Raw genomic sequence first — 21,002 nt, 5'->3', positions numbered from 1 at the left:
CAAGACATGTGGGCTCACCTAACCAGTCCCACAGGGTTTGACCCTCTGAGCTGTAGCAGATTCCCACTTGTTGTGGGATGACTTTTTTGTTGTTTGGTTAATGCCTTTTAGAGAATATTAGCAGGTCATCAGAAGATTTCTCTTCTCATTTCTGTTATCTCTTCACCCTTTGTGTAAGTGACACAGGCCAGGAGCCTCTTGAGTGCAGGGAAAATGAATGGTTGTGCTCTCAGATTCACTCACAGACATGTAGAAAACCAGCGTGGCAAGAGCTAGAAAACCAAGCCCCTGGAGTAGATGGGGTTACTGCCTGGACTCAGCTCTGCACTCTCCATTGTGTGCTGTGACTTTTTAAGCCCTGCCACTTGGTGCTAGGGACTCGCTCATGGGGAAACCAGGGTCAGTGGCTGGTTCCCAGAGGCAGTTTTAACAGGGCCGGGCTGTTCCTTCATGTGATCCAGAGGCTGATCTGATCTGTCCTCTGGCAGGTGATCTCCTCCGTCATTCCCAATGATGAGTACATCGGATTTGAGCCTCTCAGGCCACAGGTGAGTGGGACAGTGCAATGACTTATGGTAACTTGATTTATGCATGGCAAGGTCATGTAATGGCATCGCTGTCATATAGCTCCACTTAGGGTCCCCAGCCAAAGGCATCCATCAGGATGAGAACCTCTCATGGACTACATAATATTTTAGTGTGCAGAGGTTTCCCTGGGGCTCTGAGTCCTGCATGTCTCCCACTGCCTAGCAATTCCTACCGTCCAATTGCCATATCACTGCAGATATCCTTCCACTCCTCAGACCCCATCAGTCTTGCTTCATCATTGGCCAGAGGGGCTCAGATGAGGCACATAAGTCTCTGCCCCCTGAATGGAGCATTCTTTTCTCTGCACTAAATTAAAGCCGCTGCAGCAGAGTCTATGTAATGTTTAACTCACTTGCCCAGCTGTGTGAGCCTGGTTCCTCCGGGGGAGAGGGGTGCACTGTCATGTGAATGTTAGGAGCGGGGAAACACGCAAGTAGGTTGGTCTCCACTGGGTGGGGTGGGCAGAGAAGAGGGGGCTGCCAGCACTGCTCAGCAGTGTGGAGTGGCCTTGATGACTGTCCCTAAAGTGGTGATTGACAAGTGTGAACAGGAGAATAGGAGGGAAAATGTCAGAGACTGAAACTCCCGCTCAGACTCTGCATTTCTGCCTGATACAAGCTATTACAAATCATTGTGGGGAAGTTCTCTGGCCTGTGTTATAGAGGAGGTCAGCCTAGATTATCACAATGGTCCCTTCTGGCTTGGAATCTGGCTCTATGAAATAGATGCTGTTGTTTCTCCACAGAGACAGGGCTTTTATGAACCCAGTGTCAATGCTGTGCGGTAAGTTACCAGCCCCAGCTGGCTTTACTCTTCTGTCACTATTTCTATTCATGGCACCTTGTCTTGGCTGCAGAGGTTTTGGTTTGAAGACTCTGTAGCATCCCAGTCCTAGAGATCTATCACTGTGGAGAAAATGCTGTGTGTGAGAAAGGTTTGTGTGACTGTGATAGCCATTGTAGTTAACAACAACACCTGGCACTTATAGAATATTACGGTTGGAAGAGACTACTGGAGGTCATCTAGTCCAACCCCCTGCTCAAAGCAGGACCAACACCAACTAAATCATCCCAGCCAAGCCTTTGTCAAACTGGGCTTTAAAAATCTCTAAGGATGGAGATGCCACCACCTCCCCAGGGAACCCATTCCAGTGCTTCACCACCCTCCGAGTGAAATAGTGTTTCCTAATATCCAACCTAGACTTCCCCCACTGCAACTTGACACCATTGCTCCTTGTTCAGTCATCTGCCACCACTGAGAACAGCCTAGCTCCATCCTCTTTGGAACCCCCCTTCAGGTAATTGAAGGCTGCTATCAAATCCCCCCTCACTCTTCTCTTCTGCAGACTACACAAGCCCAGTTCCCTCAGCCTCTCCTCATAAGTCATGTTCCCTAGCCCCCTAATAATTTATAATAAGTCCACTGGACTCTCTCCAATTTGTCCACACTCCTTCTGTAGTGGGGAGACCAAAACCGGATGCAATACTCCAGGTGTGGCCTTACCAGTGCCAAATAGAGGGGAATAATCACTTCCCTCCATCTGCTGGCAATGTTCCTACTAATACAGCCCAAAATGCTGTTGGCCTTCTTGGCAACAAGGGCATACTGTTGATTCATATCCTGCTTCTTGTCCACTGTAATCCCCTCATCCAGATCATTGATAAAGATGTTGAACAAAACCGGCCCCAGGACCGACCCCTGGGGCACTCTGCTTGATACCGGCTGCCAACTAGACATCGAGCCGTTGATCACTAGCCATTGAACCCGACAATCTAGCCAGTTTGCTATCCACCATATAGTCCATTCATCCAACCCATGCTTTTTTTTAACTTGCTGGCAAGAATACTGTGGGAGACCATATCAAAAGTTTTGCTAAAGTCAAGGTATATCACATCCACTGCTTTCCCCATATCCACAGAGCCAGTTATCTCATCATAGAAGGCAATCAGGTTGGTCAGGCATGACTTGCCCTTGGTGAATCCATGCTGACTGTTCCTAATCACCTTCCTCTCTGCCAAGGGCTTCAAAATGGATTCCTTGAGGACCTGCTTCATGATTTTGCCAGGGACTGAAGTGAGGCTGTAGTTCCCTGTGTTCTCTTTTTTCCAATTTTTAAAATATGGGCACTATATTTGCCTTTTTCCAATCGTCTGGGACCTCCCCGATCACCACAGATTTTCCAAGATAATGGCCAATGGCTCTGCAATCACATCAGCCAACTCCCTCAGCACCCTTGGATGCATTAGATCTGGACCCATGGACTTGTGCACATCCAGCTTTTCTAAATACTCCTTAACCTGTTCTTTCACCACTGAGGGCTGCTCACCTCCTCCCCATGCTGTGCTGCCCAGTGCAGCAGTCTGGGAGCTGACCTTGTCTGTGAAGACCGAGGCAAAAAAAGCTTTGAGTACTTCAGCTTTTTCCACATCATCATCTTCCACATCACTATGTTGCCTCCCCCATTCAGTAAGGGTCCCACACTTTCCCTGACCTTCTTCTTGTTACTAACATACCTGTAGAAACCCTTCTTGTTACCCTTCATGTCCCTTGCTAGCTGCAACTCCAACTGTGCCTTGGCCTTCCTGATTACACCCCTGCATACTCTAGCAATATTTTTATACTCCTTCCAAGTTATCTGTCCAAATTTCCACTGCTTGTAAGCTTCCTTTCTGAGTTTAAGTTCACCGAAGATTTCACTGTTAAGCCAAGCTGGTCGCCTGCCTTATTTGCCATTCTTTCTGCACTTCGGGATGGTTTGTTCCTGTGCCCTCAATAAGGCGTCTTTAAAATACAGCCAGCTCTCCTGGACTCCTTTCCCCCTCATATTATCCTCTCAGGAGATCCTGCCCAAGGGAGTCTAAGTCTGCTTTTCTGAAGTCCAGGGTCTGTATTTTGCTAGTCTCCTTTCTTCAGGATCCTGAACTCAACTATCTCATGGTCACTACTGCCTAGGTTGCCACCCACTTCTACGTCCCCTACTTCTATAACACCTTGCAAGGATCTCAAAGCCCTTTGCAGATATAGATTAAGCCTCACAGCCACCCTGTGAGGAAGCTAAATACCGTGTCACAGGTTGGGAAACAGAGACAGAGAGAGGTTAAGTGACCTGTTCAAGACCACATAGTAAGTCAATGGCAGTGCCACTATTAGAACCCACAACTATTGACTCTCAGTCTTCTGGCTCTAGCCCCCAGGACAAGACTTCCAAATGCTCCTGTCAGCACTGCTGTAACTGGGGCCAAATTCAGCCCTGGTCTGAGGAGGTGCAGCTCCATTGACTTCCCTGGGTTTGTGCTTCCAATACTCCAGGGCTGAATCTGGCCCCTTGTTTTCATCTGGAAAAGCTAGAAGGTGGTTCCTGAATACGGTTGCCAACGGTCTAATTGCACAAACCCAAACACCCATGCGCTGCCCCCTTCCCTGCCCCTTCTCAGAGGCCACACCCCTTCTCAGAGGCCCCTCCCCCCCTCGCTCGCTCTCCCCCACCCTCACTCACTTTCACAGTGAGTCTGTGGCAAGGGGTTGGGGTGTGGGAGGTGGTGAGGGCTCCAGCTGGGGGTGCAGGTTCTGGAGCAGGGTTGGAGATGTGGGGTTTGGGGTGCAGGAGGGGGTGCAGGCTCTGGGAGGGAGTTTGAGTGCAGGAGGAGGCTCGGGGCTGGGGCAAGGGGTTGGGCTCCAGTTGGGAGGCGCTTACCTCGGGTGGCTCCCGGAAGCCTACCTACCCTGGCTCTGTGCGGTTGCAGGCACTGCCCCTGCAGCTCCCATTGGCCACAGTTTCTGGTCAATGGGACCTGCAGAGCTGGCACTCAGGGCAGGGGCAGCGCACAGAGATCCACTGGCCGCCCCTGCGCCTAGGAGCCAGATTACTTCTGGGAGCCACGTGGAGCCAGGGTAGGTAGGCAGGCTGCCTTAGCCGTGCTGTGCCGCCGACTGGACTTTTAGCAGCCTATTAAAATCTCCCAGATTGATTTCAATAGCCTCCAGGAGATTGTGGCTAATTCCAGAAGACTCCCTGTCAATCTGGGAAGGTTGGCAACCCTATTCTTGGAGCCACTTGAAACTCGACATTTTCATTCAGCAGGAAATGCTGACATTTTGAAATTGTTTTCATTCCAAATCTAAACAAAAATGAAAAATTTAAATTTCCTGTGAAACGAAGTTTTCCAAAACTGTTTGTTTCAGGTCAGTCAGAATGTTCCATTTAAATGAAATTGAAATGTTTCATTCTGATTCCAGCCGTTTATTTTACACTATAACTTATAGACTATAAATGCAAATACATTTCTAAATGAAAGGGCATTTCAAAACAACAACAAAAAAATCAAAATATTCTTTTTTGATTGGGTTGATCTTATTGAAACACTTGTAAGGAAACATTTTGTGAACCAGAATTTGTCAAAATCAAAATCAATACATTCTGACAGAAAGTTTCTATTGTATTGAAATGGTATTTTCTGATGGAACAATGCTCTGTCAGGAAAGTTGCACCCAGCTCTAGAGTTCACACACTAGGACAGAGGTGGGCAAACTACAGCCCAGGGGTCGCATCCGGTGCTCCAGACCTTTTAATCCGGCCCTCAAGCTCCGCCGAGGCGCGGGGGCCAGGACTTGTCCCGCTCCGCGCAACTCCCACAAGCAGCGGCATGCACCCTCTCCAGTTCCTACACTTAGGGGCAGCCAGGGGGCTCCACAGGCTACTTCCACCCCAAGTGATACCTCCGCAGCGCCCATTGGCCAGGAACTGTGGCCAATGGGAGCTGCAAGGTTGGCGCTTGCAGACAGGGAAGCATGCAGACCCACCTGGCCACGCCTCTGCATAGGAGCCGGAGAGGGGACATGCCCCTGCTTCTGGGAGCTGCTTGAGGTAAGCACCACCAGGAGCCTGCACTCCTGACCCCCTCCTGTGCCCCAACGTCCTGCCCCATCCCTGATTCCCCTTCCACCCTTTGAACCCCTTCATCCCAGCCCGGAGCAACCTCCTGCACCCCCAACCCCTCATCCTCAGCCCCACTCTAGAGCCCACACCCCAGCCGGAGTTTCCCTGTGGGAATTCTCAGAAATGGCTGGAAGGCAAAAGAGGGAACCTCTGTCTGCGCCAGTCTGTCCCATCATCTGCTGATGGCGTGTTCTTCTCCAAAAGTTCATGGGTTATCATCTCTGACAGACCATAAATATGATAATTGCACCATGGAGACACAGCCCAAGGCTACTGCTGCCTATGAGGGGAGATGTGCCCAAGGGAAGCATTCTCGAGCTTACTCAGCTCACAACTGAGAGTATGTGGCGAGGAAGGATCACCCTGTGGGAGGAAGGATGGGCTCGTGGTTAGAGCTCTGAAGTGAGACACTGGATCTGGGTTTCCAGCTCTACCACAACCCTCTTGTCATTGGACCTTGGACAGATTTAGGTGTCTAACTGGGTGTGGAGCCCCAATGAAAGTCCAGTCTGAACTGTAGGTGCTGAGCTCTTCTGAAAATTTGTCCCTTGATCACTCTTTGCCTTAGTTCCTCATCTGTAAAATGGGGGTAATGATGCTCTCCTACTGCACAGTGGTGTGGGAAGGAGACAGTCCTTGATGGTTGTGAGATGCTATGGGGATGGAGGCATGTAAGTACTAAGAACAGAGTAGAAGGATGTGGCTTTCCTCAGACGCCAGTGAAAAGACAGGTCCTCCAGCAGAATGCAGTGGGGACTCCACCCCAGAGAAGCGTGGCATTGTTCCAGGGTGCACTGGCACTTGAGGGGCAGTGAATCTCCTACAACTCTTTATATTTCAAAGTGCATTGGCAGAAGAGCCAGTGGAAAGGCCACAGGATGGCAACGGCTATTCCTAGCCTGAATGTCTCCAAGAAGGATAACCAGAGGGGCAAAGAGAAGGGCATCCCATTAAACCCAGTGGTGTCCACACCCCACAGTGGGAGAGTGACAGCCCCAAAGGGTGCTGAGTAAAGCTGTTCCTTTTTTTCCCCTCTCCAGAGACCACGACTCAGGTTACTATCGAGTCGTGACTCATTATTACCCAGAGGACTCTGAAGAGATGGCAGTGAAGGGCAGCACCATCATCTTTGTGCTAAATAAAGGGGCAGATGGCTGGGCTACAGCCATATGGGACGGACAGGTATGTGGAACTGGCAGGCTGGCACTCCTGCCTCTAGCACAGCATCAGTAGACACTACAGCACGCCCTGCCAGCTGGGGCTTGCTGAGGCTTTAATAGGATATAGACACTACAGCACGCCCTGCCAGCTGGGGCTTGCTGAGGCTTTAATAGGATGCTCCTTTGGTAGCTCTCAGGAGCAGGAGCAGCCAAGAGGGTGGGATATGACATTAACTTCTCTGAAGCTGCCAGTTCACTTTCAGAGATTGGACACTGTGACGGGGCGACGACTCACTGCTGCAGCGCTTCCTGCTGGTTGTCCAGGGAATTAGCTCTTTTCAGCCAGGAGCACCCTCTGCCGGTCGGTGTCTCGCCTGCTGCTGGCCCTGTGCCCCTCCCAGACCCCAGTGCCCTTCTAGATTAGGGTTCTGCCCCCTGGCAATAACCCCTCAGTCTGGGTCTCCCCTCCCCAGGGGACCCCCAACCCCCTATCCCTTTCTTACCTCAGTGGCTACTGTCAGTCATCATCTAGCCCCCACTCCCTGGGGCAGACTGCAGTCTGTACCACTCATCATTGACAAGGCGGGGGGTCAGACCAGCTGCCTTTGTCTAGGTCTGGGCTGTGCTGCTCCTCTGCAGCCTTAGTACCCTTTTGTGGGCCTTTACCTCGGGCTGCAGCTTAGGGCTCTGCTAGGCTGGAGCTCCCCAGCTCCCTCTGCCCTAGGTACCCTCCTCAGCTTCCTAGTCAGCCAGGTCCTCCTCTCTCCACATAGCTAGACAGAGTGTCTCTCTCAGCCCCTGGCTAACAGCCCTCTTATAGGGCCAGCTGTGGCCTGATTGGGGCATGGCCCCACCTGTGGCTACTTCCCCCAGTCAGCCTAGCTTTCCTCCGGCTACAGCCCTCTCTTTGGGCTGTTTTAAGCCCTTTGAGGCATGGCGGGGTGACTACCCCACCACAGACACTAACAGCAGCAGCTGTTAAGGTCTGTTCAGATCCCACTGACTTTTCCCCATCATCTCTCTAATTCCACTGGCCAGTAAACTGGAGAGCTCAGCTTTTTCTGATCCTTATCCCTTCCGACACACATGCATCCTGCATAGGGATTATGCAACTAGAAACATTCGGCGAGAACCACTAGCAGGTGCACAATTCACACTAATTGTGAAGCCTCGCCTCCTGCAGAATAAAGTGCACAAAATGTGTCTAGGGTTCATTCAGTGGCCTGCTCGCAACTGCCGTATGGAAAGCAGGGTCCTCAGAAGGGAGAGCAATGTGCTGCTGTGTCCGCAAGTGGGCATCACCTCCCACATGCAATCCTCAGTAGGCCAATTTAACATTAGAGGCCAGGAGCCCCGTCATGGGCCAGGATCGCTCTGTGCTGTGACCTGTACTAACTCAGAATAAAGGGCAGTGCCTGCTCCTAAGAGCTTACAATCAAAGTATAAGGCAGAGAAAACAGGTGAGTCCAACAGGCAGATGGGCGAGCACAAGGAAACAGTGAGGTAAGACTGGTCAGTCTGACAGGCAGTAGTCTCAGCAGCCTAACCATTGTCAAGTTCTCTGGTAGGTATCACAGCACAGGAGAGTTATAAAGAGGAAACCGAAGAAAGATGGAGGCAGCTCCTCCCGCGTGTGAAGGGCAACGTGGGAGGAAGCACAAAGGTACCTCTTTAAAAGTTAACAAGTGGGTGAGGAAGGCTGGCGGTTCAGAGGCAGGATTCAACATCTTGAGCGATGACGGGTAGGTGGGGACAGGCTGTGAAGGGCCTTGAAAGCAATGGCGCATAGTTTGTGTTTGTGATGATGGAGAAGGGTGGGCCAGCAGACAGAGTGACCTGGTCAGAGCGGCATGCCAGGAAATGACAATGCCACAAGGGTGTGAATGACTGAGGGGCAAGGTGGGGTTGTCAAGACCAGAGAAGACAATCTCCTGCACCGGGCAGAAGAGTGCCTGTTTCCGCTCAATGCAGCCTGGTTTCACCTTATTTTCTGTTCTGCTCTGTATTTCCCCAGAAACTGCGTATACCGAACTCTCACCTGGAGCCTGTTCATGCCCCCAAGGCTGATAAATGGGTAAGGGGACAATCTTGTGACTATGGGGTGTGGAAGGGAGAGAAAACACAGCCAGGCCACTTGTGCTGTGTGTCTGAACCACAGAGCAAGGCAGTGGGCTCTCTCTTCAGAAACACCCCATGTGTAGGTTCAGGGCTTTCAGCCAGCGAGGGACAATGTGAAATCCAAGCAGCAGGCAAAAGGTGAATTTTTTCCACAGCTCTGATCTGTTTCCTGCAGTCGAAGCTTCCATTTTGGAAAAAATCCATTTCTTTTACCCCCTCCTCCTCACAGCTAGGACCCTCCATATTATAACCAATGCAGCCTTGCTTTAATGGCTTGACCTGTCTGAAAGCTGTCTCCACTTGAATCCTCCAGCAGACAAGGTGTGACTCACACACATGCGCCTACTGCAGCAAGCAGGGAATTTCAGAGCCCACTTTCGTTCTGACATACTAGTGGCCTCTAGAGAATGAACTTCCACTGGCCCTACTGTAGTTGAGAAACTGGCTCTTCAGGCCTGACTCTGTTATCATTTATCCCATGGAGTTGGTAGTGTTCCCTACTGTAAAACCATTTCAGTGCAGACACCCAGTCTGTTCAGTGCAGAACCTTGGAGCTGAGTGAGGGGCAGATAAGCCCTTGGGTCAGAGGGATCAGCCATGGAAATCCCAGTGAAGATGGATTCCATTTTTGCTCAGATGGGGAGGTGGCCGTCCCCAGACTAAATGTGGGGTCTGGATCCCAGAGAGGTGAACAGAGCTAACAGTGCAGCAAAATAAAACAAACCCGTATGGGTACCAGGTGGGTAACCACCCTCTGGGGAAGCCTGGAGGAGCCTGAGTGCTCCATGTCATACCTGAGTTAATGAATCAGCAATCCCTGAGGCTCTGCCCACCTTTAAAGTCATAGCCTGCAATCTACTCAGTGACGCAAACCAGCTGCCACCTGCCCCTTCTGGCCAGTGGGGAACAAGGGAGCTGATTTCCCAAAACTTCAGTTCCTTAGAACTGTTCTGCTTCACAGTGGCCTCAGCCACACTCTCCTCATGTGTCTGATCAGTTCGTTTTCATTTTGTTCTCTCGCAGAAAGTCAGTAATGGGATCCCTCTTCCCCCTGTTAAAGTACCCCCCAACCGGCCCCACTTGCAGGAAATGGACCAGCAGCAGCCAGGTAAATCCTGCTTTCTGGGACTGAAGGGGCATGTGGGGGTAAGGATCCCAATGGGAGTTGTGTGGGATCACCCACCAGTGCCCCAAAACACCGCTGCTCTAGGGAACCTACACTACCGGCAGGGCTAGTTCCCCACTTGCAGCATGTGGTTCTGGGATGGACTGACCGTGTAACCCAAGAGCACCTTGGTAGCAGGGTAGATCGTGTGTGTCAGGGATGACTGCACACACTTTGCTTCGCTGTGGCCCACTCATTCTGCTCTGAACAGAGACTGGGGGCCACAACTGTGTCCAAATAGAAATGAACTGGTTGGCAGGCACCTGGTGATTCAGAGCTGGTGCGCAATAAATGCAGCTGCTGCCATTTGTCACTTGCCCCCCTTGCTATGGTGACGAGTACAGACAGGGTTCTATATACCTGTCCCGAGAGGGGAGGATGGACAGCTCCGGCCGTAGAATCGGTGGCTTCTCGTGCTGCCTGGAGTCCCTCCAGATGTGGCTCAGTGGGACCCCCCCAAAGCTGACCAACCCTATCTCCTCCAAAGAGGCCCTGCCCATTGTCATGATGGCTGTTTGGCAATGTTTTGCTCTGCAGGACCTGCTGAGGGAGAAGACACTGCTGCAAATGATGCTGATCCGCAAGCAGACTCGCAGGTGCAATGTTCCCCAATGTCACAAACCATTAAGGCTATAAAATCACTGGTGCCAAAGGTAAGGGTGGATTCAGCCCACTTCCCCCAAAACTCCAGAGCCACCACAAAACTTTGGGGCTCACTGGAAAGCCTTTTCTTCCAGACCAGTTCCCCCTCCCCCATCCCAGAGAGATCCTAACTCCCAGATGGACTTTTGTCTGTTACTCTTGAGTCCTTGATCTTCCTCTTCTTCTGTCTCTCCCGGCCCAGACTGTTGCTCTGTGCTGTTAACAACCACTGTGTTCTATTACAGAGAGCGCTGCATTTCTGGGGTTAGAGAAATCATCTCTGTATCCTTTTCCTACCTCACATTGGACTTGTGCCTACAGAGCCTTTCTTTGTCAGAGGCAGCTGCTGATGAGGTCACCAGCAGCCCCACTTTATTTGGCACAGCCACTAGACCGCCTGTGATTTTGGAGTCAGTGCTGTGTCAAGCTGCATGGATTGGCAGCTGAAATTTCCACAGGAAATTATGGGACCTGGCAGCATCATCTCAGGGACATGTTTGCATGATAATACAGGGAGTACCTGTCTCCCCTCTGGAGCTGAATACTCCTATGCTGAATACTCCTGTGCCGAGCAGATGTGTCTGAGTTATAGGATTCAGATCCAGACTCTTCCAAGAGGAAAAATGGAAGTGTTTGGATCCAGGGTTTGGAGAAATGCCCCCCACATGTGAAATTCACATCTGGATCCTGGCTCATATTCTATGCCACGTGGAGTTTGGTGGCACTGAGGTTGGCATTTGGGTTAAGCCCCCCCCCCCCCTTGACTCTGGTTATGGAAGGATGGGCTAGTGGTCGGGGCACTGGCCGAGATGTGGGAGACCTGTGTTCGGTTCCTTGTTCCACCAGGGACTTCCTGGGTAAGTCACTTCATGTCTCTGTGCCTCAGCACCCCAGCTGTGAAGGGGAGATAATAATATTTCCGTACCTCACAAGGACATTGTGAGGATAAATACATTAACTGATTGTAAAGTGCTTTGAGCTCTGCTGTTCCTCAGATGTTCTTGTCAACTGCTGGAAATGGCCCACCTTGAATATCACTACAAAAGGTCCCCCCCACCCCCCGCTCTCCTGCTGGTAATAGCTCAACTTAAGTGATCACTCTGGTTACAGTGTGTATGGTAACACCCATTGTTTCATGTTCTCTATGTATATAAAACTCCCCACTGTATTTTCCACTGAATGCATCCGATGAAGTGAGCTGTAGCTCACGAAAGCTTATGCTCAAATAAATTTGTTAGTCTCTAAGGTGCCACAAGTACTCCTTTTCTTTTTGCAAATACAGACTAACACGGCTGCTACTCTGAAACCTGCATAAGAATAGGCATTATTGTTATTCAGATATTTGCTGGTGAAATCGCTCTAACCAACCCACCGAGAGCAGATTCTCCTTTGCTTCCTGGTTGTTTGCAGGTCCCACTGGCTCAGGACAAAGCATCCTCCAGCGAGAACAGATCCATCCTGCTGAAAGTCCACTGTGACTATACAGTTAAAGTGAACAAGGCCCTGACCTTGTCAGACCTCAGGTCTCTGCTGCGGGAGACATTCAGCCAGCAGGCAGAGCTTGGGAAGCTGAGGTAGGCTTGGTCACAGACTGGAAATAGGGTTGCACTCTGGATACACTCAGCTGGTGCCAAAGGCTGAGTTGGAGTTTCTCCTTCCCAGTGAGCTGCAGCTTTCCTCTTGCCATTGCAGACAAATCATTGCAGTTCCCTGAAGAGGTGTTTGCCCAAGGAGCTAGACATAAGCCATGTCTGCCATCCGTGTTGTTCTCCACAGGGCATTTTGTCTTTCAGTAGGGCTCAGGCAGCCATAGGCACAGTTCACAAAATGAGTACATACAAAGCAGCACAGTGTCCCCTCTCCCAACTGAATGGTCACACAAAGCCCTGCCCCCTGGATATTCCACCTCATTGCTTTAGAGCACAACACTGACTCCTTGGGGACAGGGAATTTGTGAGCAGGGAGGTTTCACAGGACCAAAGGAGTATGGATCTGCACCTGCAGTAGTGAAAGAGGGGGAAGTTTAAAGAGAAATGCTATTGTAGACACCTCTGACCTGGAATGATTTTCTCCCAGCCAGGGCAACATTTAAGGCACACCAGGTTCAACTCAGTTGCACTTTGTGTGCCCAATTTAGAGGTCTTGTGTAAGTCTAAAGCAGACTGAAGTTTTGTCTACTGGAGCTGGAGGCGTAATTTCATATGCGCTAGCTCTGGTTGAGCTAGTGCGCTAAGAATAGCAGCGTAGCCCTGGTGGCATAAGCAGCAGAATGGGATAGCCAGCGTAAACCCTCTGCATCCAATCCTGTCTGAAAGCCTAGGTACGTATTCAGGGCCGCCAGCCCTTCCCCCGGCCTGTGGCACGACCGCTACACTTCTCCTTTTAGCACGCGAGCTTGCACACAGCTAGTGCAGGTCTGTCTGCCTGATCGGGGAATTACACCTCCAGCTCCACGCAGACATACCCCAGAGGTCCTGGACTGACATGCTTAGGAAATCAGAGGGAGATGCAAGCTGCACAAGTTTAGATTCACCTCTGAATTTGGCCCTAGTGCATTTTCTCTGTCCTCCTCTCTTACTTCAGCTGCAGGCTTTCAGACAGCAAAGAGTTCATTGTGATTTCGGGAGAAGAGGAACTGGGGAAGATGTGGCAGCAGGTGACAGATGGGAGGCTGACACTCTGGTGCCAGGTTCGTGCCCCTTTGGGATGCTGTTCTTCCTCACTAGATTCTGATACAATTTCTGCTCTGCCGTGCGGTTTACACCATGGCCTTGTCCCATAGGGCACAGATGCCTGTTCAGACAGACCTGTTCTCTACAGGATGGTAGCACATCATGGTTACACAGCGCAAAGGCCTGAGGATCTGGAATTCAATGAAGGAGACACACTGGACATTCTCTCTGAAGGTAGCTTTCTAGTTCTACCTGAAGTTCTTCACTGGGCAGCTTCAGGAGTCTGTTTGCAGGGAGGGGATGGGGACAAGTTGGGGAACAAAAGACTTCCTGATAGTTAAGCCACTAGGCCTTATGGGGGACTGACATGTGCATGGGCCTGTACTGGCCCTTTGCGCAGGGATGAATGTCACCCTTAGCAAGGCTCCCTGGTTAGGCAATTCAAGGGATTGCTCGGTCCTTACCCTGTTCCTTTGTGTTTTCCCAGTGAATGAGGAATGGCTTGAAGGCCATTGCAATGGCAACTTTGGCATTTTCCCCAAGTGCTTTGCTGCTCAGGCCAGCATTGAGGCTGCCCTCCCTTAGAGAAGAGATGCTTCTTCCTGCCAGACTCCACAAGAAGCCAACTGGGCTCTGGACCCCACCTCACCTTACTCATGTCTCCCACAGAACAGGAGAAGCTTGCGATAATTCATTCAGGTCTGACCATCGCCAGCCCTGCTAGGTATTTAAAGAAGCTGCCCACACAGGACGCTTCCCAGTGTGGGACCCCATTATCCAGAAACCCAGCAGGATTAGTTTCTGTAGCAGAAATAGCATTTTCTATGGCATGTGTCTGGCCTCAGTATAATAATAATAATAGAAGTGAGATGACAGGTCTGACTGGGGAGTGCGGGAGGTGGGATCTGGGAGCAAGGCATGGGGTGGTGTCTCATGAAGGACACTCTGAGAGGTGCTGACACAGCAAATGGAGATTTCCCATCTCAGACCCAGCCACCAGCTCTTTCTGTAGCAAGAACTTGGGGTTCAAAGGTGCAGATTAAGTGGCAAGAAGAACCAGCTCCTCCAAAAGAGGAGGCTGTGCTCTGATAGCGGCAAGGGGCCTGGCTCAGGCCTTAATCCCCACTTCCCACCAGGTGGAATAAAAGTGAGGGAAGCTGGACCTTGCCGTCACTGGATATGCCCATTCTGCCGTTAGAAACCCACGGCTGGCCCATGCCAGTTGACTTGGGCTAAGGGACTGTTTGAGTGCGGTGTAGGCATTTGGACTTGGGGCAATTAAATAGCTCCTTAGCCTGAGCCCCACGGGCCTGAGTCAGCTGGCACAGGCCTGCGGCAGGGGACTAATGGCAGTGCTGACAGACCCATTGAGGCCAGACTGTGGGAGGCAACGTGCCACCCAAAGAGCCAGAGCGCAGGGAGGCAGGCCTGATTCTCTGGGCCCCACGCAGTGTAGAAACAGCGCTGTTCTGGTTTGAGAGCATTTCACACCCACTTTGGACTGCTGTAAATGAGTGCACATGAATCAGGCATAGGGTGTGTGGCCCCTCCAAGACCCATTGATCTGCCAGAGGCAAAGGGCCCTGTGCCCAGACATCTTGGGTTGTGGGGATTGTCCCTGGTCAGCTGAACGCTGGTGGTGTCCCAGTCGGTTCCGTGAAGTTGGGCCACAGCAGGGAGCCAGACCTTGAGGGACTGAGAACTGGGTTGGAGGGAAGGAATGCAGGGCCTGGAGATAAAGAACAGGGTGGGGGAGATGGCCAGGTGACAGGAGCTGAGGCATTGGGGGGAGGGCAACCAGAGAAACAGGCCTAGCAAAGCCCAGAGGGATCAGGAAGTGGAGAGCCAGAAGGAGGAAGTGGTAAGTGGAGCTCATGGGAGTAGATAAAAATAACCTGTGGGGGAGAGGAGTGACCTAGGGTCTCTACTTTGCAAAAAGGGTCCCAGGAACTGCAGGGTGGTTCCTGGGCACCAGCCCCTGGGGCTCGCTCGGCCCATCAGCCACGCAGTGCATGAGCCTTTGGAAGTTCACTCAGCCCCACTGGCCTGAGGGAGCTCCCTTGGCCTTCCTTCCTGCCTGGACTCTCGCTCGGCCCAAGCCTCTGGGGAGTTGCTCAGCGCATCAATCCTTAATAGTCCTCCCCTGGCTCAGGGCCCTATGAGATCACACACCGTCTCTGCTGTGCTAGGCTTTCCAGCTGGCACAGGTTTCTGGAGGGTTGTGCAGCCCCTGTACACCAGGCGTCTTTGTCAGCACGGGTCTCTGTGCAGTGGCTCCGTCCCCTGACCCTGCAGCTCACGGACAGCGGCCTCTCAGCACTGCAGGGTGCTTACCTGGAACAGGAGGAGCAGGACACTCCTGCCCTCCACCCTGCAGGGCCTCTTCTTGGTCCAGGCCACTGTATGCTGCCTCAAACCCTTGCCCACCCCAGGGCCAGGCACAGCCTCTCTAAGGTCACTCACAGCCTGTACCTGGCATACCCTTTCTAGGGTCACTCAGCCCCTTGCACTGCCTGGCCCATGCCCTGCTGCCATAGCTATGGCTAGCCCAGGCACGTGAGCTGCAGCCTGGAAGAGGAAGCTGCCAGCAGGAGGGCTCCTTGTCTGGCTCTTGTTCCTCCCCTTAGACCAAAAGAGCCTGAATTCATTAACTTTTAGGGGGTGCTGTAAAAACCACGCCTCACAAGGGCTGAGGGGGTGGCTGGCTGGCTGGTTTGGGTGGGGCGACTCTCTCTGTTGCTGGGATTCCTTGGAGTTGGTTTAGTTGGGTAGGAGCCTGTGATGCTGTTGGAGGGAGTGTTTTTGTGAAGAGGTGTCTGTGTGCCTAGAGTGGAAGTTTTGGGGTGGGGTTTTACTTAAATCAAATCTATAATCCGTGCAGGGCCAGTGGAAGCAGCCTTTGCAGTGTTCAGCTCAAAATCCCCAAATCCCCAGCCCCGCCTCCTCCCCCAGACGTGCCGCATTTCCCCCCGCATTGCTTCCTGCGGCTCCCCCCCACAACCCCCCACCCTCGCTCACCTCCACTCCACCTGCTCCCCTGAACATGCCGCTGCTCCGCTTCTCCCCCCTCCCTCCCAGGCGAGGGGGAGGCAGCGCGTTCAGGGGAGCGGAAGTGAGCGGGGGGGGGAGAAGTGCAGGAAGTAACCGGGGGGAGTAGAGGAACCGCTCCCCACCCCAGCTCACCTCCGCTCCACCGCCGCTCCCTCCCCCAAGCACGCTGCCGCTCGGCTTCTCCCCCCTCCCAGGCAACAAACAGCTGTTTAGCGCGGCCAGCCTGGGAGGGACGGGGGAGAAGCGGAGCGGCGGCAGTGTGCTCAGGGGAGCAGGTGGAGGCGGAGCGGAGGTGAGCTGGGGCCGCGGGGGCACATTTCTAGGGCCAGCATGGCCAGCGCCGGAATGCCATCCCTAGAAATGGGCCGCCCCGAGCATCAGCTTGTTTTGCTGGTGCCTAGAGCTGGCCCTGGAGAAGGCTGCCGTCGTCTTGCCAGAGTGCGGCCACACACCTGCGGGCGTCATTCCAGGCACAAAAGGAGTAACAGGCTACGTGGCTTAAAGGTACAGGGCCCCATCCTGATCTGCACATGCCTTCCTCGTGCTCGGGATCTGTGCCTACATGCCTCCTTCTTCTGCATTAGCATCATCCAGCCTGACCTCCTGTTTAACACAGGCTGTCTCCTGGACTCCAGCGTTGTACCCATGGCTTCTAAGTGAGCTAGAGCATGTCTAGAAAGACAGCCAATCTCAACTGAAAGATGTCACGCGATGGGAAACTCCCCCATATCTTTAGGCAGTGATTAATTATTCTCCCTATTTTAAAAAAATGCCTTATTTCTAGTCCCAATTGGTCTAGTTCAGTTTCCAGGCACTGGCTCTCAGTCATCCTTTGTCTGCTCGGTTAAAGAGACTTCTGTGAACAGAGCTCTTCCCTTGGGAGATACTTCTAAACACTGATCAGCTCCCCCCTCAGCCTTCTTTGGAGGGAGGCATTCACTGAGAGGAACCAGGCAGACATCCTGAAGAGATGGCGAGTGCCTTGAAGGCCTCCCCACACTCGCCATCACTTGTGCCACTTCCCCTTTCCTGGGCTGGTGGGAGGGGCTCTCCGTCCATGACTCGAGCTGCTAAGTGGGATTCCAGAGGCACTGGATGAGAATGGCCAGCAGTGCCGCTGCAGCAGTCAGGACGATGAGGAAGATGGTGGCAGCCCAGAGCCCGCGCTGCTGCCCTTTCACTTGCTCGGGGGCCTCCGCTGGGATCATGTTGGTGAGGTTCAGCACGTAGCCCAAGGTCCAGCCAAAGTCCGTGTTCGCAGCCTGCCCGGGGAAAGAGCAAGCGAGCACTTTACTGTGCTGGCAACATACTTGGAGCCCAGAGCCCCTGCTGCTTCCAGAGCTTGTGGGGGAGAAATTCTTGTGCCTGTCTCTGCAGGTTCTGGTCCCTGAGACTAATACAGTCCGGCCTGGTTAGCTGGAGCTTGGCTTCTCTGAAGCCACGTGCATCAAAGATGTATCCCTATGCAGGAGTGTCATTACCATGGCTGTGCCCAAGGTCACTGTGCTATGCAAACGCAGCCAGCAGGAGCCAGTACACCAGGAGTCTGGCATCCTCTTCTGACCCCCCAGCCCCTACGGGGGCAGTAGAAGTGGTGCTCCCCTCAGAGGACTGATTCAGCCCTACACAGATATTCATTGCTAGTGTCCCCAGTGCAGCTCTCCCAGCGTCCCTCCTGCTGCCCCATTCTTGGATTCTGTACCCTGAACTGGCCATTGAAGGCCAGCCCTCATTAGCATTGGGGGCCCAGGGCCTTTGGGGTCACAAGCAGGGACTCTCCTTTGGGACTGGAACCATTGCAATGATTCAGAAGCAGACCTTGCCCCTGCAGTGACCCCTCTGATGGATGATTTAGTTTTATTTTCCCCTTACAAATCTGCCATCATTCTGCACACTTCCATCCCCCCCACAATGTTCCTGTGACCTCTGACGACCTCAGCCAGCTGTGGCAGAAGCCTGCTGTTACACCTATCTGACTCCAGTGAAATCAATGAGGTTCATTTGGATTTATGCCAGTGTAAAGGAAAACAGAATTTGGCCCTGTGGTCTCTAGGGAACGTGTGGTGAAGCCATGTGGCCACTAGTGCAGAACTTTCCATGACAGCACACCATAGCCTGCTGCTACCACCAAAGATCTGCTCTTCCTGTCGCAGCCAGGAGGAAGGATGTAGCCGGAATCAAGCCACTTCAGGGCCCAATCCTGCTAAGTGCGGCCGCTTTTGGTGTGATGCTGAGTGCCCTTGATTCCCAGGCGAACCAGTTGGAGTTGAGGGCACTCTGAACTCAGCAGGTCAGATTCTTAGTTACCAGGTGCAGGTGAATAGCCATTTGCATTAGTGGGCATAATTCTCACACTGTGTAGTGATAACTGGGGCCAAGGTTGGAGACAGTGACCCTGGGAGGAATGGCAGTTGCTGCCAGGTAGCTGCAGAAGCCGGACCGACAATGGCTCTTTACCTGTTGGCGGAAATGGATGTTGCTCCACATTTGCTCGTCAAATTTGTAACCCTCGTGTAGCAGTGTCAGGATGTAAAAGGCCGAGGGGCAGTAATTGTGTAGGCGGCTGTGACTCTCCTCCTGTGGGAAGCTGGCCTGGAGCTGAGAGAGCAATTGGGACAGACAACGCAGATAGCAGTTAGCAAGGGCCCTGCAAAAAGCCCACCTTCCCCAGTGGTGGAACAAAAGGGAACAAGCAGGATATAGTTCTGTGAAACAGCCGAAGTGTCTGTCTCCATTGCCTAGCCAGCAGCCCATATGGCCCCCAGTTACTGGTGCAGAAACCACAGCTGGGGCAGGAAGCCCAGACCCAAGAGCCTTTTTAGTAGTGTGCTGGGACTTGGCCAGTACTTTGACACTGAAGCTGAGATCCAAAGGGCCTGGCACTTTTTGCAGTTCAGATCTGAGAGCCCTGCATGGCTCCTTCCCATCCCACTTCCTAACCGCTCACTCCCTGTACACTGCTAGGACAAACCTTTCTGCCAGGATGTGCGGAGTGTGACTCCCACTTGCTAATGGGCCTTCAGAGCTCCTCTGCTTTGACGGTTTGTCATGCAACTCGGCGGCTTCACAGGATAATAGACAAACATGGGCTGAGATCTCGGCTGCTACCAACAAGAATCTCACCTCCTTCCAGCCTTTAGTGCAGAAGCCCCAGATGGTGGCATTGATGACACTCAGGGGCTGCCCGTTAGTCAGGTTCAGAAAGTAGAAGGTGTAGTAAAATCCAGAAAAGGCCTGTGCAAGAAGAGGAGACATTAAACCTGTGTCCTTCCAGAAGACGCTGCAGAGGAGCATAACAACAATAATTAACTTTCCCTTCTGGAGAACTCTTCATCCAAGAGGAACCCCAAAGTGCTTCACAGCAGTAATGAATTTCTCCTCACTCCCCGTCAAAGGCAGGCCAGCATTATTAGCACCATTTCACAAATGAGGAAATTGAAGCACAGAGAGGTGAAGTGACTTGGCCTAGGTGACAATGATAGTCAACAGTGGAACCAAGAGTAGATCTCAGGACTGGGCACCAGAGACCTGAACCAATGCCTGCAGTAGTCAGTGGAAAGTCTCCCAGCAATGTCACTGTGGTCTCGATTGCATACTGATGCCAATCTATAGTACCACATTTTAAGATTCATACAAATTCTATGTTTGTAGGTGCAAAGCAAAGTTAATGCTTTTGCAGTCTGGGCATGGTTAAGGTGAAGGGCTACATCACAGCTGAATTATTTTTGCATTTGTGAATGTAGTCTGAGATCGACAGCACAAGAGACTGAAATTCTTTTGTAGCCATAGATTGGGTACAGCATGGGCAATCAACATGCAAACTTTTCTCCTGCTACCCATGCCAGTGTGCCCAAGCTGCATCTTGAGCTAAACTATACCATCAAATTGCCTGTTTTCTGTGTTTTTTTTTAATACATTTAAATTCTCACAATTTGATTTACAGCCAGAGCTGGCCTAAAAACAGGGGCTGATGTGTGGATTTCAGGGAAGATTGCAAGATTTTGTTTCAGTTAAGTTAATGGATTTTGTTTCAATTAAGTTAATAGATTTTAATATCTATTCCCTAACCAGGACTAAGCACAAAGTGGTAATAATCCTCTTTGCTTAGCATGGAATTTCCTTTGCTTTTGCTTCTGCTGTTGTTTACTTGGAAAAAGAAAACTAAGAGAATTGTGTCTGATCACTCACGGAAACGAAAGATGCTCCCATACCATACTCAAGAGTGCTATTGAGATGCATTGACAAGAATGAACCCAATAACAATTAAATGTGTATTCAAATCCATGTGCAGAGCGCCTCTGATGCTCTTATGATCACACATGGAGATACGATTCAACATGGTTAGCTTCAAACATGCATGTGCAGACACACCTTGGCTCTAGCACAAAACTGGGGGAGCTGCAGGTGTTGTATACTAAGGGCTGCTTTGAAAGTGCCCCTCATTCCTCAGCTGTGGTTGGCAGTGCATAGGCACAACTCCCTTGGGCCCCTCAGTGGCATGAGTGTTTCCCAGGGCAGACAGATCACAGAAGTGACCCCCGGGAGAATTCAGCTGGAAGGTAGAAGGCAGCGTTATTATATTAAGAGCCATGAATGGCATGTAGAGCTGAGATGGGGTGAGTTTGTTTCACTCTGCTCATGACCCATCCTCCCCTCTGGGGAAGAACAGC

At 51.8% G+C, this 21,002-nt stretch overlaps 2 protein-coding genes across 7 annotated transcripts in view; one reads left to right on the top strand and one right to left on the bottom strand.

Moving 5' to 3' along the window:
- NOXA1 (NADPH oxidase activator 1) overlaps positions 1–21,002 on the top strand; it is a 56,319-nt gene that overhangs the window by 28,163 nt on the left and 7,154 nt on the right. For 2 of the 3 annotated variants that reach the window (XM_048822863.2, XM_048822862.2), the window contains 10 exons: positions 489–548; positions 1,334–1,371; positions 6,565–6,706; positions 8,699–8,758; positions 9,826–9,910; positions 10,505–10,620; positions 12,020–12,183; positions 13,193–13,298; positions 13,392–13,515; positions 13,769–20,616. In XM_048822863.2, coding sequence (XP_048678820.2) covers positions 489–548; positions 1,334–1,371; positions 6,565–6,706; positions 8,699–8,758; positions 9,826–9,910; positions 10,505–10,620; positions 12,020–12,183; positions 13,193–13,298; positions 13,392–13,515; positions 13,769–13,866 — 993 coding nt within the window. In that variant the 3' untranslated portion in view covers positions 13,867–20,616. Of the gene's footprint in view, positions 1–488; positions 549–1,333; positions 1,372–6,564; positions 6,707–8,698; positions 8,759–9,825; positions 9,911–10,504; positions 10,621–12,019; positions 12,184–13,192; positions 13,299–13,391; positions 13,516–13,768; positions 20,617–21,002 lie in introns of those variants that run through there. The other variant, XR_007353003.2, reaches the window with a different exon arrangement.
- The window catches only part of LOC125623445 (ectonucleoside triphosphate diphosphohydrolase 8-like), a 27,298-nt gene continuing 23,355 nt past the window's right edge, over positions 17,060–21,002 (bottom strand). For all 4 annotated transcript variants that reach the window (XM_048822864.2, XM_048822865.2, XM_048822866.2 and 1 more), the window contains 3 exons: positions 19,456–19,566; positions 18,790–18,930; positions 17,060–17,594 (listed from right to left, as the gene is read on the bottom strand). In XM_048822864.2, coding sequence (XP_048678821.1) covers positions 17,403–17,594; positions 18,790–18,930; positions 19,456–19,566 — 444 coding nt within the window. In that variant the 3' untranslated portion in view covers positions 17,060–17,402. The remainder of the gene's footprint in view (positions 17,595–18,789; positions 18,931–19,455; positions 19,567–21,002) is intronic.

This window comes from Caretta caretta, chromosome 16, assembly GCF_965140235.1.
Source record: "Caretta caretta isolate rCarCar2 chromosome 16, rCarCar1.hap1, whole genome shotgun sequence".
Taxonomy (NCBI): domain Eukaryota; kingdom Metazoa; phylum Chordata; order Testudines; family Cheloniidae; genus Caretta; species Caretta caretta.
This window is presented reverse-complemented; position numbering and strand designations above follow the sequence as displayed.